Here is a 25,955-nt window from a genome sequence, read left to right as displayed (position 1 = left end):
CTTAGAGAGACAACCACAGCATAGTTTTATGCCACCCAGTGGCTTCCTAGATAAATTACACAAAACAGTCTTAGAAATTCATTGTCTATGACCTTTGTGCTTACATCCTGACTTTAGTTTTAATTAAGCATTATAACTTTAGTTGTTGACTTTGGTTTTAATTCAGCATTTTAACAAAGATTAATGGTTTCAGTTGTGCTCCTTCAATTCTTGAACTTAATAGTGATTCATTAGTAAATGTGATTTATTATTGTGCTGTGTGGTGTTGCTGAGGTGTCAATGATTGCAGTGTGGATTGTAATTGTAGTTTGACTTACATTGGCTTTGCTGTTTGAATGTTTTGAATACAGTTATTGAATTTAGATTTTGATATTGATAATTTTAATTGCTTTTTTAATTGATTAATTATTCATTTTTTATTTAATTTTAATTCTGATTTTGAACTATTTGAATTTTGATATTGATAATTTTTTATTGCTTTTAGTAATTATTAACTTTTAATTTCATTTTTAATTTCGATTTTAAACCATTTAAATTTGATTTGGAATCGTAATCTTAATTGATTTTTTGTATTGCTATTAGTAATTGATTAATTATTAACTTTTAATTTCATTTTAATTTCGATTTTACATTTGATTTGGAATCTTAATCTTAATTGATTTTATTGATTAATTATTGATTTTTGATTAATTATTGATTTTTTTAATTTAAGCGTAATTTTGATTTTAAACCTTTTGAATTCGAATTAGGATCTGATTTTGATTCTGATTTAGGTGTTGCATTTGTTTAAGAGTTCTAGGTTCAATTTTGGTTCAAAATTTCTTCACGTATCCCGTCTTGACTAATTTTGGTACATTCACTAATTTACACAGTTCCGAAGAATCGACTTTGACGCGGACGGTGCTACGACGGGTGAGTGAACGTTGAGCTCACCTAGGAGATAGAATGGCCGTCTTAACTGCTCAGGAAATGTTGGGAAGAGCCAGAGAAAGGATGGAGGACCAAACGGTGCCCAAAGAGAGGGGAAAGGAATGGGAGAGGATGAGAAAATATCTGAAGAAGTGGCAGAGGAACGGGTGGTTTCCAACGGTGACGGCACCCACGGCTGAACACAGATGCAAAGTGTGGAGAGAAGCTGCGAAGGCTAGGAACAACGCTGTTGCAGATCATGTGGGAGCCGGTCGCCTGAACAAATTAGGTAGGAGCAGGGCCCGCAATATGGAAGAAAAGAGGTGTGCAGATACCAAGCGTCTGCTCACGTACTGGAAAGCGGTCGACCCGAACACCCTTCCAGATGCAGTAGGACTACCTGAGGTCCTGAAGGAGACTGGCTTCAAATCCACCACCACTACCAGACCTGACACCCCTGGCAACACAGCAGTATACCCGTCAGTGCTGACAGAAGCACATGGACAGACTGAGCTTTCCTCACCTCCCCCGCCATATGTGAAAGTGAAGAGAACAATCTATCCCTCAATCCAAGCACCTGTCTACAGAGTCAAAGGGGGAACATTGGATATGGAAGAGGAGAGTGAAGAGGGACGCAGGTCTAGGAACGAGCTTGAAGACATCAGCTCACAGACTGACAGTACAGGAGTGACGGTAAGTACTCCAGAGAGTTGCCATGACCAGCAAGGGGCAAAGAGTGGCAGAGCTGAAGGAGAGACCTCAGGGCCCTTCGGTGATATCCAAGCTCCAGAGATGTTGCCCCGGGAACAACGTCATGACAAACAACTTATCTGGGAACAAGAGTGGTTTAGAAACCATCAAGAATTGACATCAGACAAGAAAGGAAGACAGGAAAAAAGTGAAGAGGAGAAAGAAGGGAATCTGAGGATGGGTGAGTATAAAGCAAAAGGTTACTTGTTCCTCACCCCTGAGAACAGACGGACAGCAATCGCCAGTGGCGATGAAGACACTGATGAGGACAGAAGAAAGAGAGCAGAAGGAGAAGATGGAGGTCGCTCACCTGCCAGACGATCCATTAGGAACAGGAGACAACCAGAGCGCTATGGAGATCATATCTATCCTGTAAGAGGTGAGATGACACCATTAGCCCATACCCAACAGTACCCCCTGCTGGTAAAATCCAACGGACAAGCTGAGTTTGTGCCATGGGGACATCGAGACATGGACGCACTGGAAAAGGCGTTGCCACCGCTGGCCGGTGGAGCCAATCCGTGGATCCGTGTCTTTGAAAAACTCACAGCAGCTGATAAATTGGCATTGGGAGACATCCGTGCCATGATAATCCGAACAGAAGGAACAGCCCAACTGAATATTTTGGAAGTAAGTACAGGAACGACCAATAGGGGGGATGAAACCTCATTTGACAACTTCCGAGGAGTTTTCTGGTCAGCAATGAGGGGCATCTGGGCCACAAAACCCAATATGAACTCTCTTTCTGGACTGAAGATAAAATCAGAGGAAGAGACACATCAGTATCTGAAAAGAGCTGAAGTAGAGTGGTTTATGGCCACAGGAGGGAGACATGACAGCGATGAGGCCACCACTGTTGTATGGCGGCACACTGTACAGCAGGGCCTGCCCCCAACAGTACGAACAGCACTGCGTGGAGTAGTGGGATTGAGTAACATGACTGATGCCATGTGGAGAGAACACCTTACTCACTACACCCAAAGGCATCTAGCGGAGGAGACAAGTGGAGAAGATGACATAAAGAAAATGACGCAGCGACTGTTGAAACTTCAAATAAAAGAGGCTGACAGAGAACTCAATAGAAAACTTCAGGACAAGAAACAGATGGTGCAACAGTGGTAAAGTGGCTCAGGAATGAACTTGTTCCGAGATATGGTCTCCCGAGAGTTATACATTCAGACAATGGCTCTCATTTTACTAATGTACACTTAGCAGCAGTAGAAAAGTGTCTAGGAATCCAACATAGGTTTGGATCAGTTTATCATCCAGTATCTCAGGGAATAGTGGAGAGAGCTAATCAAACTTTAAAAAGGAAAATTGCTAAAATCTGTCACACCACATCTATCAAATGGCCAGACGCCTTGCCTTTGGCACTAATGTCCATGAGAAATACAGAACACAATAGTACACACTTAACACCACATGAGCTACTCACAGGGAGGCCTATGTCTGGCCCACCACGGACCAGTAGCCATGGACCTAGCCTAGACTTGCTAACTTTAGAAATTGAGGAATACACAAGAGCGCTAACTAACATGAGCCGAGTTTTGTTTTCTCAGGTGACAAACGCAGAAGCAGCAGCTGACGAAAGGAAGCCGCCTCCTGTCGTGTCACCAGGCAGTCTGGTGTGGATAAAAGTCCACAAACGCAAGTGGAGTGAACCAAGGTGGACCGGTCCATGGGAGGTAGTATTGGCAACCTCACATGCAGTAAAGGTGAAAGGTAAACCTGGAGCTACTTGGCACCACCTCACACACTGTGCAGCAGCAAAGGTAACGAGTGAGACACTCGCAGAGACAGGATTGAACGTCAGACAGGCAAAATTTGAAGTTAAAGACACCTCAAAAGAGGGTTTAGACAGTACTGACAATGACGTTTCCCCCACAGTTTAAGCGAGGCCTTCCATTGGGAGACTCTAGCTTCAGTAGGTTATGGAAGACTGTAATTACTTTCGTCCTGATTTCAGTAGTTTCCCTCTTAGTGTGGGGAATTAACCACAGACAGGAGCCAGAACACATGCATGACTACATCAGGATTCGAAATTTAGCTTCAGTAACTAATCAAACCGATCTCAGACCACGTAGAGAGGCTTCTCCGACGACACTCACCTATGAAAATGTAACTCTCACTCTTACGTTCAAAGAAGGTACAACATCAACGGTCCAGTTCGACTTCTGTGAAGTCGTTTCCTGTCCCAGGTATGAACACACCTACGGTTGGATGTCCAAGACCTTGTGCATCATAACTGACGAGTGTGGGCCCGCCACAAATAAGTATGGTAAGCTGTTATCGTATCATAACTGTGATTGTGAAGATTGGGGATGGGCAACGATGAACACAGCTGGCGGGGGTTTAGGAAAAGACCCCAACCCAGGTCTTAAAGACCGACTAAAGATGTTAAATGCCCCAGCTTCTTATCACATGTGTAGAAAAGGGGTGGGTAGATGTAATCCTTTAAGACTTACCTTAACAGACCCAAAACTGACTGACGGAGGACTTTACGTAGTACAGGGAAAGGCAACTACTGATAGTCCTGCTCCACAAGGGCTTATTAGGGTCATTGTTAAGCCTGCCAAAAAGATCATGGATGACCAGGTTCGACATACGACTGATGCAGAGAATGAGGTACCGGGGGTGGAAACTGCGATGGCAGATGGGAATTTATGGCTCCGGTGGGTACAATATACGGCTTCAAGTCAGAGAAGTACAGATTGCATTGTGTGTTCAGGGCCTAGACCCCTAGCAACACCAGTTCCTTCAAGATTTAGACCCCTAAGCCCTGAATTTAGTTGTATTTTAACTCTGTTTACTGATGACACCTTGCCCCTCCATCACACTTGTCAGGGGCTGCACTGGGATTACCCACCTGTAGAATATAATTCCCCACCTCTGTTCAAGGTTTCAGAGGGTCCATTTGATTGTATAGTCTCAGATACAGCTATGGGGCCCAATGTAGGCAGTATTATTGAAGCAAATTGTAGCAACAGTCACAATGCTAGCGACTATCTATATAACAGTGTGTTAAGACAGACAGCACCCAGAGCTGATTTATGGTGGTGGTGTGGAGGAGGAACCATATATCCAATCCTGCCTAAAGATTGGACAGGCAGATGTGCATTGGTGCAACTTATATTACCATTCTATATCTTGCCTGTCAATGATGTAACATATAAAGAACTCATCTCTCCACACCCACATGCTAACAGAAGATCCAAAAGAGATGCGGGTAGGCCGAAGGGAGCCTTCGATGACCAAGTATACATAGATGGCATAGGAGTGCCAAGGGGGGTGCCGGATGAATTCAAAGCCAGAAATCAGATAGCTGCCGGTTTTGAATCTGCATTTTTCTGGTGGGTAACGATTAATAAAAATGTCGATTGGATCAACTACATTTACTACAACCAACAGCGTTTTGTAAACTTCACCAGAGATGCCATATCAGGACTGCATGCACAGCTGGCGAAGACTAGTTTAATGACCTTGCAGAACAGAATGGCATTAGATATGATATTAGCAGAGAAAGGTGGCGTTTGTCAGATGTTTGGGACTGCTTGCTGTACTTTCATTCCAAATAACACAGCTCCTGATGGATCGGTGACCAGGGCTCTGGAGGGACTGACAGCACTCAGCCAAGAGCTAGCGGAGAACTCTGGTGCCGCTGATCCATTCACCGACTGGTTGGAGAGTATGTTTGGCAAGTGGAAACATACAATTTTGTCAATCGTAATTACTCTGTGTGTTGTCGTCGTAGGCCTCCTAGTCGTCTGTGGATGTGGGTTCCCTTGCATCCGTGGACTTCTACAGGGGTTTATTGCTTCAATGATGAGCCAGACACCAGTCCAGGGCAACCAGTTATGTGTCGAGGATGAGGGAGAATTGGAGCTTCTGATGGCCACAGTCTAGATGAGGCCACCAGCGGTGCCATAGCGGAACTTCACAAGCGGTTCCTGACCATCCTCTCGGAGATCCTGAAGGACCTGATAAAGGCCCAGATGGACTTCTAACACATCCGGTGAGATATTGGAAATTAGGGAAATAGACTGATTGTTCTGGATGAGTAATTTGAGATTTTATTTTTGTTTAATGGGTTATAATGGGATTTTAGGGTGTAAAGATTAAGAAATGTAAGTTTGACAGGTGTAAAAGAACAGTCAAGGCTTCTCAGTATGTGTTCTCTAGCCTACAGGCTGTATCCTGATCCTGCCAGCCCCAAGACATGGAAGGCAGTGATTTTCAACGCAGTCGATCTTTTCCTTTGTTACGGATTCTATCTTTCCCTTTTTAAATTTTCTTTTTTTGTCTTCCTTTTACGGACTCAATTTCTCCCTTTTTTACGGATCAAATTTTCTTTTTTCGTCTTCCTTTTACGGACTCAATTTTTCCCTTTTTTACGGATTAAATTTTCTTTTTTGTCTTCTTTTTACGGACTCAATTTTGAAACGGACTGAACAGAAATACTTGAAATGTTATCTGTATGCATGAATTGTTTGCCTCTGTTTAGATAGATAGGGAGCCTCTTCCTGGATTGAGTAGGGGGGAGGTCTCCAGGTACATTTGAGTAACTAACGATATTTGTGTAAACTAACAACATTTAAGTACATTTGAGTAACTTACTACATTCGCGTAACTAACTCACAGTGAACTGTGGGTTAGGGGGGAATTGTAAGAAATTTGAGCAAAACAGGGGTGATTAGTAGATATAATAGTGTTTAATAATTCATAATTAAGGTTCATAATTAGTCATAATCATAAGGGTTTTGGGAATGCATAATTAAGAAAAACATAAAGTGTTGTAGGATTATACAAGGGAGTAAGTCATAACTGACAGGATTTGAATGTGTTTGTTGCAGGCAGAGCGAGATGCAGAGACAGGCGTTTACTGAGGAGTGAGCGTAGGCAGCCAATAAAAATGGAGATAGATAAAAGGGGAGGAGTCGCGAATGAATATAAGGGAGGGGATAGTCAAGCGTTTTTCCTCTCCTGTTACGTAGAAGTCCTGGGAAGACGTGTTGTCCTGGGACGGGGAGAGGTTTTTTCCAAGGGGGGGGGTTCATTGTTTAATATTTCAAAGATTAATGTACACCATTGCATAACTGTAATTGTAACAGCAGGATTAAAATCCTTTCTGACGGTGAACCAGTTTCGGTAACGTTTTTAGCGCCGTGTTGCTGAAAAGCTATCAGTACCACGTGTGCTGGCCTGCCACACGCTCCTTGGGGGAGGACTTTTTCTCCACAGTATTAAAATTGCCATGAAAATGTTGTCTCCCTGAGTTTGTGTCTGCCAGGGAGATTTATTTAATGCAGCAAATTTGTAGTCTGTTCCCAGCAAGAATTGTGTTGATGGATGAAAAAGCGGTGTGTGTTGATGTATTTTGTGCATAGCTGTGTGTGTGTGTGAGAGAGAGAGAGAGGAAGGCAGTTAACTTACCCCGCTCGTTGCTTTTTAGACTTGTCTGAAATGCCGTCTCGTGACATGAGCTTGTTAAACACCACAATTCCAATGAGCATATTCACCTAAGAGAGCCAGAGAGAACAGTTTGATTGGATTATATTCATGCGCTCATCAAGAAACACAATTCCTTTTTTATTGTCCCACAAGCTTAAGACTGACAGTGACGGTGCCTTTGCTGTCAGGGCTCCCAGGCTGACTTGCTCCTATGCAGGAGTAGCTTTAAGCTTATTTCAATCACATTTTTATTAAAATAGCATACTCTATCCCATATCCTAGCACACAGCTATTACTCACAGTCTTGACCGTTATGGCCAAATATAACAATACATAATAAAAATATGAATGTAATAAAATAATTATAGTAATAATAACCGCATCCAGACTTTGTGTCAGTATTTGTGATGCCATGGTACTAAAACAGACAAATTAAAAATATATTTCATGCAGTGAACTAAAATTTAACCATATTATAACATCATGGCGTATACTTTTTTTTTTACAACTGATGCATGCACCTTTACATTTGGCCAGTCACGACTAAATTGGCTGATCTAAAAACATTTTTCCTCCTCGTATTCAACATTGCAGATGCTGTACAGCTTCCAGCCACTAGTGGCAGTAATGGGAGCAATGTTGCTGAGGAATAAAACTGGCAACTTTAAAGGTACTCTGTGAAGTTTGCGTGCATAAAATAAAGAACGTAAGTTATGTTTGCATTCTCACGGAATTGCATTGCGGTCCAAAATACCTGTTTTTTGGCTGATCTTACAAATGAGGAGCCCCTAGCTAAGCCTGCCAAACATCTGGCCATAGTGACCCCGTGACAAAGACTCTATTAGACACACGCTCACAGAGATGATATTCTCATCAAGGTCCTAAACTGAGTGTCTGCCTGTCTTTCAACTTCTGGCAAGGCATAAGCATGTAATAGATTCAATACACGGTTGCTGGAAATCCGAAAGAAAGAGCTGAGTGGTTGAGCAGTTACAGTGTTACTTTGATATGGTCAGTGGAATTTCCCCTTTTTTGCAGCAGCCAGATTTTTATTTGAAGCCTATTTCTTTGCTACGTCTGGCAGCTTTTGCAATAGGCTAAAAACTCTCTCTCTCTCTCTCCCTCTGTCTCTGTCTGATCCCCTTCCCCCTCATGTGTGTGTTGCTGCTGACAACGATGTTCCAGATTGCAACAGCACCATTGTCATGCCAGTCATGTCCGGCCCCAGCATTGTGAGTCAGCATCATCCTGCTGCGCTGCTATTTGCCCAGGGCCAGGTTGATTAATTAGAGAAAAGTCCTGTGGGAAGGTCTGTGTTTCTCTGCCCGATGCCCCACTCTCATTACAGATGTTTGTTAGAGTGGGGTCCCAGCGACAACACCGGGGGCCCGGGGACCGTTACAGGACGTAGCAGCTGGGGTGTGGAGTATAAATCGACATTGTGGAGGTGGTGGGAGGTTGGAATCATTCCAAGGAACACCAGAATCTGATGTACAACGTATGGACAACTGTCCTTTGATTTTACAAGATGTCTTAGCTTTTAAACGTAGACACACCAAACGCCTAACCGTTCTGATATTATAATGGGTTAGTTTTACTATTATTAATGTATGTACAATGGATTTCCGTCAGATTAAGCACCAACCTTGTGTGTAAAGAATAGTGAGTGTGAATGTGCAGCTTTTCCTGTGCTTTCTGACTATGACCCTTTAAATAACAGTAGTATTGGAAGCCACCACATTATCATAATCATGAATATTCAGCACTATATCCTGCATTCCCTCATGTCCCAAACTGTCAAACTGTCACTCTCTTGTCAGGAATTTACTTCAAGAAAATGAACATCACTCCGCACACCTGTGACGCTGTCTGATCCATGCTTCCGTTCTGACATGTGCTACACAGTGAGTGTACGAGCAACAAGGAGAACTAATGCAAGAGCAGAAAGACAACAGCAGCAGCAGCAGCGGCAGCGGCAGCAATAACCAAAATACAGTGTAGTACCCCATCCAGACTTATAAAGCTTATAGTGGTGGAAATATCCACCCAGGGATTCATTTCACAGAAATTAGCCTCCTAGAAACAGCCGCAAACAGCAGCACACAACAGATGATTAAAACACCACTGAGATGCAATCAATGCACTCAATTTAGCTGCAGAACAATATAAAGCGATATGTTATTGTATTCTACATGTATGGCCAGGAAGCTCTTGTCTGCTGGAATATATTTCAGTGTTTTTAAGCTGACATTTTTAAACTGAAGGATCAAGGTGCTCATCTCATCACTTTGTCGGGGACTCCCCGGGTGCGTCTATATGCTCACATATACGCACGGGGGAGTGAAAGGAGAAGGACAAATCCTCATGAGGTCAGCTGCGGCTGCTTTAAAGCTCTTAGCTTGGAGGCTAACTTCAGAAAATATTTGTAGAATTATATTCAGATCTCTTTGAGAGAGTATGTTGCACAGACTCACCAATACGATGACAGCAGCAGGCCCAACAAAGGCATAAAGCAGACCGCCCTCCAAGGACAACCAGCAACTACAGAAAAACAAAAAACAAAAAAAGTATTTTGAGCACAAAATTACATTCAGGTCTTAACATTCCACTTATTGTGAGTGCCAAGCACTTCAGTGCAACAAGTACACAACCAATTAAGGATGTTGAATTTCCTAAGTGAAGGATTATCATTTCTATGACTGGGTAAGTGCTTGATTAAATATGAATATTGCCCTCAGTGCGAAGGAAAACGTATTATGTACATTACCTAAAACATATCCCCAAACTGTTTATGCTCTTGTGGAATTGAATTTGATGCGAGTTTAAATGTGTCCTCCAGTGATGTCATCAGAGCATACTGAAACCCTGCTGTTGTCTTAATTGCAGCTCAATAAAAAGGCCTAAAAGCTAATATACAGTGCTATTATTAATGAGATGTTGAGCAAAGCAAGAGGGGACAAAGTCGTAAACATTATTAAGATTTTATTTGTACAGGGACAGTTCACATTAATCGACAGCACACATTAATAAAAACATGACTGTAAATGTGACAGTGTTAGCTAAAAAAGCTAATTTTCAACCGTTGTCCCTGGGCATCTTTTAGGATGCGTTTCCATTGAATCAAATACACCATTGATTGGGTATCAGAGCTCTTTGTTGGCATATCTTGTTTAACATTAAGCCGAACAGTAATTGTCAATGATTGTGTTTTTAAATGCTCTGCTCCAAAGTAAACAAAACATCCAAAACACGCTTGACATATGCCACATGGCTGTCTCTTCAATGACATTCATTTTATTTCAGAGTTATGGTCCCAAGCTTCTTACCTTAGTGATGGAGTCTCAAATAAACAACATTTTCTGCTTTGGTCAGAATACTTCTGGTTCTTTCACTTGAGAGATGTCTGCTTTTGTCCTTGCTTTAAAAGCGATTTAAAGTGGCTCACTTGGAAGATTTCCTTGCACTATCGTTATTCAGCATTATTTGAATACAAAGTCTAGACAATTCTGGGGTTGTTGTTTGTATTACTCGTTTTGTGGAGTTCTGAAGAGACAGATTCGATTGATGTTGGTCAATATTTTAATTTAGACTGTTTACTTATTTAGTCACGATTAAATGAGGGAGATTTTAAATATAGTTTTTGGGGCTTGAATGTGTGTTTCTTTAATATAATCTTGACAATGCATAAACAACACTGTCGTTTTCATATTAAATGAGCAACTAAGATGTGTTGATGCACACTGAGAGAAGTTTCAGTCCCCCTGTGACAATAAGCATTTATAGAAATCGGATGGATAGCTGGATGGATTGTTTCATTGATACAAACACTGTGAAAAATACAGGCATACTTTGTGCATTCAGCTGCTTATAGCAGAGCCTCCGCTGAATCGATAACCACGTCTGGTGAGTAATTCTAAAAATACTAGTTTACGAAATAAAGCTTAGCTTGATGTCGGCAGGTGGAAAAAAGGAGGATACAGTATTTTGAACAGCAAAAAACACCATGCGTGGAATGGTTGGGTGTAAGGGCAACGGGTGGCACTGTGCTGATACTGAGTAATTCTATTTAAATCCAGTCATGACTGGTGTGAGGGACCGTGCAGGGGGTCGGAGAGTGGTTCTCACTAGCTTGCTGTGCCGTAACCTCTCGCTCTGGTGAAACCCACCGACACTGCTACGACTAGAGCTGGAAGACCTGCAGAAACAGAGAGAGAGAGAGAGAGAGGGAAAGATCAAAAGGGTGAGACGAAGGATAAAAGGAAGCCTTAATGGGGACGATGAAGCATGTCGGCCAAATAAGATTCTCTACAGTGAACCACTCCATATGGCTCTTCCTATTCAAAAGTTAAGAAGCCATGCAATAGCCTGTAACGTGTGCATATGTGATTGAAACTGACTTGGTGCTCTGTAGGTGAGCCAAAGTGTGCTGCATGTGCTCCCTGACACACGGGTCCAGCTGGAGGCATGAAAACTGGGCTTAGATCCCAGTTCACTGCAGGGATGGAAGCTTTGATTTAGCATTTCTTATGTACATGCATGCAGCATGTCTGTGAGCGAGTAACACTGTGAATGTGGGCCTTTGAGACTATAAGGGAGTGCATCAAATGTGAGGTATAGCTAGGAGTGGTCAATCATTTGTGCATTAATGAGCTAAATTAAGCAGGGCGTGTGTGTGTGTGGGTGTGTGTGTGTGTGTGTTGGGAAAGAGAGCGAGACTGAATGTCACAGAGTACGTGCCAGAAAAAGAAGGAAATATGCTGGGCTCCGTAATGAGCTTGGCTCTGAAATGTTCAAGTAATTAACAAAGCTGTGATTATGGCTGCAAATGAAAAGCAATTAGAAAAAGTCTCATTAACATCAACAAATAAGATGGTGGGGAGCCAGGCTGGTCCACTAACCAGCAATGCGCAAAGTTTCAATTAGACAACATCCATCTCGCGTTTACTGATGTATAATACGGTAAACACGGACCTATACATTACACATGCAGCTCCTGCTAAACTAACACAGCTACAGGCACACCCCAAATCTCCTGTTTCCATGGCGACTGATTTCAATCACATAATTTGGGGAGAAACGGTCGTGAGGAGGATAAGCTGTTTGATCCCCTTCACTCTGCTAGACTGTTTCATGCATTTCATGTCAATTTGCAAGTGTGGCAAAGAATGATATAGCTGCCACTTCGTGCCACACACACACACACACACACACACACACACACACACACACACACACACACACACACACATCTACACACACACACACCCACACACACACAGAGTATCAGTATCTCTCTCTATCTGTGACTCTACAACACTCTATACATTCTCCCTCCTCTGTATCAGGTAAGGGCATTGATGACTTGGCAGATTAGACTGGTGGGATCAATATCAAGAGAAATGAACAGCCTGTGTGTGTGTGTGTGTGTGTGTGTGTGTGTGGCGGTGGTGTTAGAGGTTGTGCTTGTAATTTCCAAGGCTATATCTCAAAACATCTGGCCAGTGTTATACAGATGTTATCATGTGTTTTGATTATCCTCGAACATCACGGGTGCCTATTGCGAGTACAGCATAATAAAGTGAGATGGAGGGTGAATGGAACAGAGGTGACGTTAAACTGGAAGGAGTGGGATTATGTTTATTCTGAGTGTATAATGTGACCCTTTGTGAGTGTGTATGCATGTAACAATCCACTTCTAGCTTTGGCCATGATTAGTACGATTATATTAGAAACTGTTATAAATGTCTTTCAGGAAATTGAGTTCTTGTAGCAAGTAGCAAATAACAGCTCAGTGATTGGGAATAGCGCAAATGAAGGTTATTCAGCATAATGCAGCCAACACTTTCATATAAAAAATAAATAAAAAAAGTCTTCCTGCCTGAACGTCACGCAACAATCAGCATTCAATTCATGAAAGCTTCTTCATTTGCTATGCTGAAAATTCTCCGTCACGCAAAGAGTTGATATTTCCAGTAACAGCAACGGCAGACACTTACAACAGCACCTACGCGTTACAGTGGACGCCACCATCATACTGAATCGACTCTTTCAAAATGCAGCAACTAAAAAAAGTTCAAGCCATTAACCCCAAATGTACTGGCAAGCTGTATATGCTAATACTTAATGAAGGCTGTTGCAAACTTAAAGGTATAGTGCAGATGTTTTGAAGTAGGGTTGTATGAGGCACTTATTAATAATCAGCGCATTATCTTCAGTAGACGGTGGCCGGCACGCTATGAGTTTAGAGACGTAGACAGGAGTCCCAGCGCAGGAGCAAAGTAATGTTCTGTCGTGGAAAAGTATTTTAGCCATCTAGAAGTATGAAGAACAAGTCGTTTTATTGTACCCTATATTTTGAATAAATTCAGACTTGGATCATATTCAGTTCCCTGTTGGAAATGGCTGTCTGAAGGCAAAATAAAGCAGTGAAAATATTCAAAATATAGCGTAAACTTAAACAGATGCAGTTTTCTTTTACATGGGCCTGTCGTTTAGTTGGCCGTCCACAGCAGTATATTGCTTTGCTCTTGTGTCGGTACTCCTGCTCATTTCTCCAAACTGGGGGGGGGGGGGGGTTCCAAACGGCATCTACAGGAGGTAATACACAGACTATGGATAATGCTGCATTGGATTTGAACCAGTTGGAAATTTCAACCGGCATTCCAGACTCCAAGATTGGGACGAACAAGATCGTTGCACCGCGCATCAACAGTACAAAAGCTGCAGTAATATGCTGCTTATTGTCTTACTTGTGTCTCGTCAAATCAATACCATCCAACAATACCACACAATACTGCACAATACCGCTATAATGTGTCGTTATCAACTAGTATTGGTAATAATCGCTAACCTGGCTGGAGAAAACTCCGTTACGTTTTACAACTTGTGAACTGGAACGCACTCAACTTAGGTATGACGTTATTCCCAGTTCTTAACTCAGATTTCCGAGGTAAATGAAAGGCATCATAAATACCTCGGACAATGAATGTGTGCACTCAACATTCTCAAGGATGCATATGAAAAGGTATCGTAATTTTCTCAACCTAAAAAGGAAGCTGTCACAATTCTCAGCATCAAATGAAGACCAAAGTGCTCTCACCCCAGCCGAGGCACAGAAAACGCTTGCGAATGAGTCGTGACCTCATTTTGCCAATGACGGCCAGATAAGACTGCCACGCCTCCGTCAGCACCCAGCAGAAGGACGCCAAGAAGAAGAAATGCAGGAAGGCGGCAGTCACAGTACATAGACCCTGAAGAGAAAAAGAAAGCCAGGGAGACAGAGAGGCGTTTTACGAAGAAATAAAACATGGTAGTTTTGTAATAAGTGTCATCATGAATCATCTATAGCAGAGTAAAATGACACCTCCGCAAAAGAAAGAGGATAAAAAGAAAAAAGGAGTCTGATCAAGCTCATTTTGTTCAGAAGAACAGGAGTTCAACCTGGCTCTGCAGTGTTACTCATAGAGATCGATACTGACCACTACACAGTGCAGTCCTGCTTAGCCAGAGTACTGTGTACCAAGTCAGCCTGCCACTTTGAGAACTCAGCTGTGTGAACCATGTCTACAAGGCTTGGTCAAGAGCACTTTTACTGGGATCATAAATGCGTTGACTGTGGTTTCTGGTAGAAATCCAGTTGCTATGTCTGGGAATGGATTTCTTTTTTTGTCCCTGTGTTGTTCTGTGCACAGTGTCTTACCTTGCTCAGCGTTTGAGATTGTCCCACCAAAATCAATAAGTTGGAGGCCAAAATGGAGAGGCAAAAATTCACCAAGATGATCGATCTCTCCGAACGTATGTACCTGCAGAGCAGAGGGGAGAGAGACACAGAGAGAGAGAGAGAGAGGGCAGTCATACGAGATAGTTATTAATGACAGATTGAACAGTATCCTTTTGGACATTGTGCAGAGTCATTAGCTTGATTTTACCATCTGTCATCTGTGCCACCAAAAACTAATCACCACCCCCCCTGCTGTAGTTGAACCATTTGTTCCTCATTAGGCCTCATTGGAGTTTTGGCATGGCAGAGGACACACACACAAACTGCAATTCTTGTGTATTGGTGCTGTTGGAGCCTGGATAGTGAGAGAAATCCCTCTTGTATGCACAAGGAATGTGTGACAACACCATCAATACACATTTGTGCGCATGTACCTCCAGAAGGCAGCGTAGATTAGCAGCAGGATGAGAAGAGCGCTGCAGGAAACCCCACAGCCCACCATGAGGGGCACAGAGGGCATGCTGGTAGGACCCATTTCCTGAGGAGAGTGGAAATGGAGAGTGGGAATGGAAAAGGTGGGAAATAGACAAGGAAAATTGATAGTTAATTATTTCTGCAAGATACAATACAATCCCACACATGTCCCTTGCTTGCTTTTATTATACCAGAAAACTACGTAGGTCATTTTGAGTCACAGTGAAATGGCAGTTACAGCCTCCTCAGCTTCTGTCATGTGACACATTTACAAGAAAAAAATGTGTGGGGTTAGTTCCAAGAGAAATCTGTCAGTGTTGCACTCAAAAAATGTGTGATATCCAAGCACACACATGCAACTATAATATTTATCTGCTACTTTAATACACTAGTTGCAGCTTTATGACGGTTACGTTTTAGCGAGTCCCCCCAAATCACATTTAATTGGATCCATTTATGTATACATCTCCAAGTTCAAAAAAGATGTTGATGTAGTCACTGTGATGTCACACATTGTCACACATATCCTTTGAACTTCCTCTCGGCATAATTTTACTCTAAATGGAATTAATAATTGACTAAATTAACATCCTGCTTCATTGAAGAAGACTTACAAGTAGTTATTGAGAACATAAACTCATGTTTACAATGATTACTGAGAGAATAAATCAAATGAGAAATAGGGTAATTTTCTCATAGACTTCCCATAGATAGACTACTTTTTGCAACCAGAGTCGGAGCCCATAGCTAGATAGATAGACAGTTAGATGGATTATTGTAATAATTATTATAATAATTCCTGTTAGATTATTTGTCTTTATAGATTATAGTAATTACTGCTTTGCAGTTTCAGTATCAATTAACTGTTGCTCTTCCTTAGTTGTAATCCCTTTGCTAGCCCCTTTTAATTGCATTGTACCTGACAATTAAATGCAATTACGTGTTCGATGGAGCTGGATAATAACACATAATTACATGAATGTGAAAGTTACTGTTTGATGGAAGCATCTAGACCACTTTGATTATACCTATGCAACTTTTCAAGCATTACCTAAGTAATTATCGTTTCAAATGACTTTTATTCACTCTTATACATAGGGATTTATTCAGGTGGCCAACCGTTCGCTGAGCTAGAGAATGTACAGTAGACTCCCACGTGGCACACATTTACATCCGTTGTGTAATTTCAGATGCACGAGGCTAAAAGCACTCAACTATAGCGCATAATTGAGAGATTTAGGTCATGATGTACAGCGGACCTCCGCTTTTCCTCTCTCCCAAGGTATGCCTTTGAAAGGATGAGGAGCAGACAAATGAAGCTGCATGGAGAGCATATACACCCCGCCGTGTCCCAAATGGGCTTAATGTTTGCCCTGCTTTTAAGTTCTCAATTTACCTCCTAGGGTGTCTAGCCTTCCCTTTCATCCCAAAGATTTATCACAGTACACAGACACTGCACAAGGTGTCTTTTAAAGCAAATAAAGTACATACTCAAACACAAAGGCACATCTAGGCAGATGTGCCAAGTAATTGAAAGTCAATGTTTGAGCTGCATGAATGTGGTTGTGTGTCTATTCAAGACGAGCCGACGGCAGAGGAGGAAAGCAAGAGGGATGACTTTAGAAAGGAATAAAGAATACATACTGAAAAGAAGGAGATATATTCAGAGAGAGATGGAGTGGGAAGAGTTGAGAACCACTAAGAGAAAGCAAAGAGTTGTAGGAGGGACAAATAGAGAGAAAAGAAAAATGAGGGCGTCAAAGCGACTCTTTTAGTGGTTTTCCCTGGCTCATCAAAGGAAGGCAATTTCTCCAGAGGAAAGTGAAATAGGATGGAATACCAATATGGCGTGCACACACAAAGACACTGGGAGGAGAATGGAGGTGAAACATAATCAAAACCACCTAATAAGAAAGGAGAGACCCACAAAAAAAGAGAAAGCGGGGGATGATGTTTGATATTATGCCGAGAGGAAGGTCAAAGGATATGCAGGCTTTTTTTTTGTGTTCTGACAGATCAAACATGCAGGATGCATGTGAAATGACAAGCAAGCACACATGCACGCGCACACACACACACACACACACACACCCCTATTGAATTTCCTTTCCTCAGTCTCCTTTCGTTTGTCTGAAATTAGCCGCTTAGAGGCAAGTAATGGAATAAATTACATTTGTGCTTGTAATTTACGCAATATACTTCCACAAATTGTCCCTCAGCTTGTTCAGTGTTCTGAACAAAGTGTTCTTAATTGGTGTGGTAAGGTAACGTGTGTGTGTGTGTGAGATGAGATTAAGCGTCTCACTTCATAATGTAGAAGGATGCTACAAACGAGGAAATTTAAAAAAAAACGACGAAACGGACACAAACAGACAACACATCAGGCCTGAGGCTTCAGTGTCACACAAATGCCCTGCTTTAAATATAGTTGTATTATGTTGCAGTTGGAAGGGGTCGCAGATGTGTTTTATGTGTGTGTGTGTGTGTGTGTGTGTGTGTGTGTGTGCGCGTGTGTGTGTGTCAGAGAATAGAAAAGCACCCAGAGAGAGCACAGATTAGAAAGAGTGTGCTGAGGCTCTGCTGTATACGGCCAGGCTCCCCTGGGCAGCTTGGCTACCATGTGATGGAGAAGATAGCTATTTTCAGCTCAGGAAGTTTAACCTACTTATCTCCTCTCACTGACACTCCTCTACCCTCTACTCCTCTACCCACCATCCTCCTTCCCTTTCTCTCCCTCTCGGTGTCTCCCCTTCTCCCCCTATCCTCCCTGCCTTTACCTCTTACTCACACCTGAGCAGTGGGGTGGGTCTCTCCAATTCTCCTCAATACTAATTTTCCATTAACTCTTCCAGGGAGATCATGAAGATTTACAATGCTGAGATTCCAGAAAACCGCACTTGTTTCCAAGTAGTACTGCAAATGCATCTTTTATGAGGAGTAAGAACACTTACAATACTCTATTTGACGGCGTGCATTAAGCGTGTATCTTTGTGTACTCATCGCCACTCTATTCATGTGATGTGGTGTATACATTCGTTCCATTTTTCTTAGAAACTCTATTGGGAACACACCAAAAAGGCACAAAAGGGCCTCAGAAAACAGCTAAAATGACCATTATTAAACCGATTCAACTGGAGGCTAGGTTGGTTAGCTTAAAACTACTTTGTAAAGTTCAGGGGATGGATTGTGGTCATGCTTAAAACAACAGCTATAGTTCAGTGAGGCTGTGCTTTGAGCTAAATGGTAATGCCAGCATGCTAACATCCTCACAATGACAATGCTAACAGGCTGATATTAAGCAGGGATAATGCTCATCATGTTCCCCGGCTTAATTTATCTTTTTAGCGTGCAAATGTAGCTAATTCGCATTTAACAAGCACTGCTGAGGTTGGTGGGAATGTCATTCGTTTTGCTGATATTTGGTTTTAACCAAAGTACTGGATTTCATATTGACAGTGGATCAAATGACATTGTCTAAGTGAAGGGATTTCCTCCACACACCCAACAGGTAAATATCACTCTGCCTATAGAGTTCCTGTCAGCTCCATGGAGCATTTCAGCTCATTGTTTTGGTTTTAACTCTCCCCTATCATCAAGCAGCTGTTTGTAGAGAAACCCACTTGGGTCACGTTGTATGCTACTTATCCAGCACTAAACACCACATAGAAAAGGCCAGCAAGTGGCTAGTGGCCTGTTTAGCAGCTAAAAGGCCAGATATTTGCCGAAGGAGGATAACAGAGCTAAAAGGAGAGAGAATATTGGACCTACATTTATTCCAAATGATCACTAATATTGCTCCATTAGCTAGATGTGTACATAAACTGACTAAAGACTCATAGGAAGTTGGGCAAAACACTTAGTGAGATTTAGGAAAAGATCATGATTCACGTTAATGTCACTATTTAGGTGACTACTGCACGTGAGTCACGTGACTAACGACTCACATGATTAATGACTTATGTAGGCTGTGAAAATGCTAATTAAATGCTGAATAATTATTGAAAAGATTTAAAAATTCAGCAGTCCCACGCAGATACAGCCATAGGCACAAGCATACAACCACACTCACACACCCATGCAGACTGTGCCACTGCAGAGAACTCCCCATCTTTCTAATCTAGTGCTCCTGCTATTCAGGTGCCTGTTTTGCTGTCATGGCAGGTAAATAATACCTGCGATACGCTGAATCGATTCAGCAGACCTTTAAGGGTTTAACTTGACAGGCTCTGGCTTCAGCGGCCTGAAGACAAACCATACGTCTCCTGTCAGTGTTTGACAACCTGGAGAGCTGACAGAGTGACTTAAAATGCAAAGTCATCATACCAAGTGCTGGCCTTATCCTCAGGTACTTTTTTTAAACACCATTTGAGTTTGGCACTGCTTGTTGAAGCAAAATCAGCTACAAAACACAGGCCTTATGCAAAGAAAAGTTCTAAATTAAAGCCAGTAGGAAGATACACGATAACAGGTGTTGTTGGTTCACACAAATCGGATCAAATTTTAATCACGAGGTCACCAAAAGGACATTTCACCCTCTACTGTCTGCTGTGGGAAAAAAAAATGTTTTACACAAAACAAGGAAATAAAAATATCAAAATAAAAGCCCAAACTGTTCTTGACCCCCTGGTTATACTTGGAAACAGTGATTCTTGTCTCAAAAGCAACACGTTTTTAAGGACGTAATTATACACCTAATCAAATCTATCCCTCCAAGAGTCAGCCATTAAGCATCGTCAGCCAGAGAAAAACAAAATCATTTCACCTCTCATCATCTCACTCGTCACTAACTAACCTTCAATTAATGCGACGAGGGATCCAAAGATCCTAATGCAATTCCACGACGAGCCTCTCATACATTTTAGCAACCCTCATCTTTCAATTACAGTTGACAAGTGCAAGGCATTTGCATCATGTAACCTTGTAGTCTTGCTTCATCTAGGGCAACGCTTGTTGTCTTTTTAAACACTGTCTGCAGTAAAGCTATATCATAACTTAAAATATGAGCTGCCATCCTATGCCGCTGGAATCATCGCTGTCGCCCTTCCACAGTCAAATCAGGCACTTTGACCATCCTTTGGAAATAATAGACTCAGCTGTGTGATATTTTCATTCTGATTAGTTGCTGGTGAGCGCTAATGACAGCGAGGAAACTCGAGAAGACCCATATCATCTCAGCCAAAAGCAGTTAGCCTGGCATGCCAAAGACTCTGTGAGCAATCTAAATTACAGCAGAGGCCGAGATCACTTCACATATTGTTCTTGCTTTGATGCAGTAATTGCCTCATAAATGAGTTATGGAAATACAGAAGGCACCCCCTCTCCTCCTAGCCAATGTGTGTGCGCGTGTGTACTCATCCACACTGACTGGATCAAGGTCTCAGGTGCTGTTTGACTCACTGACCTTCTCCCTCGCATTTCTGGTTACCTGCTTACGCAAGCACAAGCCATGAATCCCACTGTAACTATGGAAACACGTTTGGGAGATGCGTCTGAAAACTTTGGTCCATTTCCATGTCAACACAACACAGGGCAGCAGTCATATATGCTGACAAAACTGAACCGAAGAGGTATAACTCACTTTATTAACTTGGGGCACTAAATGTTAAACTGCCTTTTATGAAGCCAATACCTCTTCTCCTCCAAATCCCATGATCCCTATAGTGCTGCTGAGGCAATGAGTCCAGACATATCCGGAGGGTTGGTGTTCCCACTGTAGTCATTTTGGGAATTAAGTGGCTTGGTTTATAGTATGGCCTCGTGACCTCTCTCAATCAACTCCTCTTTCTCCCTCTCTCTCCCCTGTTTCCCCAAAGTAACAACCTCTGTCTTGTGTCTGATAGTGAAGGTCTCTCTACAGACACACACACATAATATGTGTATGGGCTACACACGCGGAAATCTCAGAGGCTACAGAAAGTAAACAGGATTAACTGGCTATCCCTCGCTCCACCGTAAACTGCCTGTAATGGCAGCGCTGCTTCTAAATCCCTCCATCTCTTTCTCTCCCCCTCCCTCCCTCCCTCCCTTTTCTATTAAACATGGAGGTTAATCCTCAACCCCCCCCCCCCCCTTGTCCCTAGCGCCATGGCCCAGGATAAGCTGTCAGAGCTGGGCTGCTGATACTCAGCAGTGCTCCAACAGCCACACAGCCTGGACAAAACATAGTGCATAGAGTGCGTGTGTGTTTGAGTATCTACATTTTTGTGCACGCTTGCTGTGTGCGAGGGTGTATAAAAGTGCAAACATCCATACTTGTCCGTGTTTGCATGTGTGGATGTGACTGGGTCTCTCCCTCGTCCTTTATATAATCCAATGTCCGGTGGAATAAATAACTGTGTTGGACCCTGAAGCAACAAAGTGCACTGAGCGCTGGCCACAACAGCTCTTGACTGAAAGCCACAGACACAAACTGACTGACCCATACCTTCCGGTCCTCAGCACTGGGTAATGGGGATCTGAATGGTGAATCACTAATGACTAACATGCTCTTCACAGATATTACAAAAAAAAGTCAATTTGTTTTCTCTCCTAGCCCGCTTTTACCAAACACGGCCGACCTGCTTGCTGTGGAAACGGCAAAAGTCAATGTTGTTCAGTTGAAGGAGGAGTCACAGGAACCAGAAATAGCGGCTGAAATGGCCCAATACAGAGCATAGGTCACAGCCATCGTGCTTTTCCATATAATGGGAATTAATGTCTCCACCAGTTCTGTAATAGGTTCCAGACCCGTGTGAAGTAATTCAAGCTTTGAGGGACAAAATAATGAATAACTGCAGTCATACCCCTGAAGGCCATCACCTTATTCTGACCCTCTTTACACTCAATAAAAAAAGAAAGGCCATGGAATGTCCAGGGGCTGAGGCAAACAAAATAAAATAACATCTCCGACAATATGGTATTGAGATCCCTCGGTTTACAAGCCAACTGAACATTGGAGGTTTACATCCAATATTAAAGTATAGTCAGCACCTTTAGCACTGGCCTCTACAATTCAAAGGTACTATCAGTGGCAGCCGCTCAGCTGTATTGCTGTTGACACAAGCAAGGTGCAACAAAATGATCTACGTTTGTATAAAATGACAATCCAAGCAAAAGTTCAAGGAAGCGGTCACGAGGATAACTCCATAAACTGCGACCTGTAATATATCCCTACTGTGGGACCTATTTGACATAAGTACTTTCTGTTTGCTCCCTTTTAATAAGATTCTTGCTCACATTTAGAAAGAGTATCACATTTTGAGTTGTTGCGAGTCCTCGTGAAACATACCATTTGTTTTGGACTCAACACCTGGACATGAAAGATGAACGATGAAGAAGATGCGTGCATGTTTTGCACACTCAAGTATTTGACCGATCAAAATGAATTTAAAGAGACAGACTGCTGTATGAAAATAACCATATGGAGAAAAACAGCCCCTATCATCACAAAACGTTGTGAAGTTGGAGGAGCTGTATTTCTGCCGCCCTTGGTTTTGGAAGTAAATGTCCCATTATTTTTTTCTGGAAATGTTAAGTCTGCTACAGTTCGGTAACTTTCATGGCATGGATGGGCATGAAAGTCTCAGAAAGAGAGATTGTTAAAATATGTTTTTTGATAAAGCTGTACAAGCAAATACAAATAACAAGGTGAAGTTAACTATGTGCATATTTGGTGCAAAACATCCAATTTTAGTTCTTCAAATTATTTGATATGTACCTTAACAGTGAGGAGACGCCATTTCATATTTGATGCAGAGTGTATGTTAAGGGCCAAGACAGTCTTAACAGTAAAGTAAGAGTGAAGGGTAAAAGCACTGCACCAGTGAATGCTATATGAATGCAATGTTTTACACTGAAAAGGTTACGAAGGAAAAGATGTTCACATAAGCCATCAGCTTTGTCTCTGGGACACTGGTTGTTAATGCATCACTACTTAGAGCATCTCTATCTCGCTCTCTTATTTTCCCCTGTCACAAGTCTGCCTTTTCTGTTTGGTTGAACATCTCCTTCCCAAAATACATCATTCTTCACAACCATTTTCCATTTCTCTGACACCTGGAGTCACCCTTCAGTGGTTACTGGGGATCTGCCGAGCTGGCTCCATTGTCATACCTAACCATTAAGTAAGAGCAAATCACAAAAAGATCTCCCATAGATTATTAAAGACTGTGCCAACACATTTAGAGAAACTCCATTACTCTCCCCCATTACCTCCGCGAGGTCATGTATTTGGTTCAGTTTCGTTGTTTGTCGGCAGTATTACAGAAAGAGTGCTGGTCCGATTTTCATGAAACCTGGTTGAGGAGTGTACCAGCGGCCAAAGAAGAAAACAAATGTAAGTTTGGAGTGGATCTGAATCACGGAGCGGATGCACTGATTATTTTTCACTTTCATTACAATTGCGAGATAGGGCATGGCTCTCCGAGTGCCCTCTAGTTATTTAACGCAATCACTATCCTCATGGGCATTATGGTGCAAGCAAACCCAGAGACAAATGAACAGCCAAAGCTGAAGGGAACATTTTATAATCATAGCGGTTCAGGAGCTGTGGCATGAAGTGAGAAAAACAACTGAAAGTGTTAACAAGCAGGGTGAAGGGAGGAGGAGGAGGAGAGGGAATCTGATGGGAAGACATCAATGGAAAATATGGTTAAAAATAAAAAAAATGGAGCAAAAAAGTGGGTGTAGATTATAAATTGGGTTAGGTGCATACAGTTATACAATTAATGAAGTAGGGTCTGTTGGAGGAAGAGGGTGGCTGTGATAAAGGTGAACTAAAAGCTGTCAGGTTTTTGGATGTCCATTAGGAGAAGGGTCACTGTATCAGAACAGACATGACCCTGAACTGCTGAAAAAGCCTTCTTTAATCATGTCAAACACACACGGCGAGCCACCTGAACTATTTATAGAAGCGTGGTTTTTTTAGTACTGCAGGCACAATCAAAACACAGACACAATAAAACTGTCTTTCTCTTGATGCCTCCTCTGTCTCTCCCATCGCATAGAAGTAGCTCGCTGAACAACCTGACCTTTACTAAGTTTAAGCAAAAAAACAAAGTTGTAAAAATGTGGTGTGAACATACACATTAGACAAGCAAAGGCACACTGATCAAAACAGCTTCTTATACTGTGTTCAGTCTGTGCCCAGCGGTGTAAGGAAAGATGCTTGTTATAGAGTAAGACAGCCATATAAAGAGAATAAATGACAGCCTTAGCCATCTCATCATCTTCCTGACCTGGCCCCTGGTAGTAGTTTCCTTGTTAGACCCCAAGTCCCACAGAGTACATCAGGATATGCATAGGCGACTCACCGGGTCTTTAGCTTGCTGCGCTAACACGGCGTAGGTGGAAATCCTGCTGCACAGGCATTTGGTGTGGACAGTGGTTGACGCGAGCGTTTGGCAGCCTTCTGTGCCCCAGTTTTCTGCGCCAGCTTCCCTGGAGGTGGGGAGAAGGGGGGGGGGGGGGGGGGTAATGACAGAAGGGACATAAACAGTGACTGTTAGACACAAAAAAAATCGGTCACGTGACTTAACACGTCAGTAGGAAGTTCCTACTCAACGAAAGGGTGAAAGAGGGACAGCAAGTTTCAAAGGGCATCGAGTTCACAGAGTTCACCCATTCACGCTATAGGTTTAATACGCAGTCCTCACCACTCATGCAAACTGACTCTTTTCCCCCGCTGGCATAAGAAGGCAATGTCACCATACTTGTTCTTGAGTTCTCTCTGTGTTCAACACCCTAAATACTTTCTTTCCCATCTCTGTTCTTACTTTTCTTCTTTCTGTTCCATCTCCCATTTCTTGGAGGAATACTCTAAATAACTTGAGGCATTGAGGACGGATGAGAAGGGTTGCATCAGCTGACGGTAAACAAAGACCAGTGGGGCTTAAGTGGTGGATGGGGATTATTCTGCACTAAATGGTCAATTGCTTTGACACATTACTGGGAAAGAGAGTGCCCGGAATCCTCCCCCCCCCCCTCCCCCCTCGAACTACCCTCAATGGAAGGTTGAATGTGGCGGGCGATCAATAAGATTCCACCTGAACTAATTACCATGGCGGATCACTCTGCACATCAACCTTATGTTTAACTCTGGATATACTTATATGCTCGCTAGCAGAGACGGATGGAAACATTGTGGGAGAGCAGCTGAGGCGTCTTGATGGGGCAAAGAAGGCCAACTCCTTCAACTGATGGGCAATAAGGCAGGAATACAATTATTACAATGAGTAATGAGATCCTACATGAACACACTATTTTCTGCCAAAACTGTTTTGGAATTTTTCAATGAGAGATTTCTGGATTTCTATTTACCCTCTGGTTTGACGCCGGTGGGGCTCAGTTATGAAAAGGTGATGTAAATGACTACCATGTACCAGGATGTCGCAACATTTGAATGAGAATATGATGACATTTGGCGTTTGTTTGGCAACTGATGAACTGATTAAGAGTTAATTCTAATGAAAAACAGATGTGTTTTGTTTTTTCTCACTTTGATTGTTGAATATTTAATGCCAGTGAAATACTGAAGACATGTAGTAACTTTCAGGGGCTATACAAATCAGAAATATACTTATTTAATTATAGAAAAAAGGTTCTTTTTTTGGGAGGTCCTGATATTTTGAAAAATAAATCTGGGAAACAAAACATATTTTGTTTTATTTCATACAGA

At 42.3% G+C, this 25,955-nt stretch overlaps 1 protein-coding gene across 1 annotated transcript in view; it reads right to left on the bottom strand.

Moving 5' to 3' along the window:
* Positions 1 to 25,955, bottom strand: part of adgrb2 (adhesion G protein-coupled receptor B2) — a gene marked incomplete at both ends in the record, with an annotated part of 133,520 nt that overhangs the window by 35,514 nt on the left and 72,051 nt on the right. Inside the window, 7 exons of the mRNA XM_079288475.1 lie at positions 7,090 to 7,175; positions 9,582 to 9,648; positions 11,233 to 11,302; positions 14,207 to 14,357; positions 14,807 to 14,909; positions 15,262 to 15,365; positions 24,592 to 24,718. Coding sequence (XP_079144601.1) covers positions 7,090 to 7,175; positions 9,582 to 9,648; positions 11,233 to 11,302; positions 14,207 to 14,357; positions 14,807 to 14,909; positions 15,262 to 15,365; positions 24,592 to 24,718 — 708 coding nt within the window. The remainder of the gene's footprint in view (positions 1 to 7,089; positions 7,176 to 9,581; positions 9,649 to 11,232; positions 11,303 to 14,206; positions 14,358 to 14,806; positions 14,910 to 15,261; positions 15,366 to 24,591; positions 24,719 to 25,955) is intronic.

This window comes from Melanostigma gelatinosum (genome assembly GCF_949748355.1).
Source record: "Melanostigma gelatinosum genome assembly, chromosome: 17".
Classification (NCBI taxonomy): domain Eukaryota; kingdom Metazoa; phylum Chordata; class Actinopteri; order Perciformes; family Zoarcidae; genus Melanostigma; species Melanostigma gelatinosum.
This window is presented reverse-complemented; position numbering and strand designations above follow the sequence as displayed.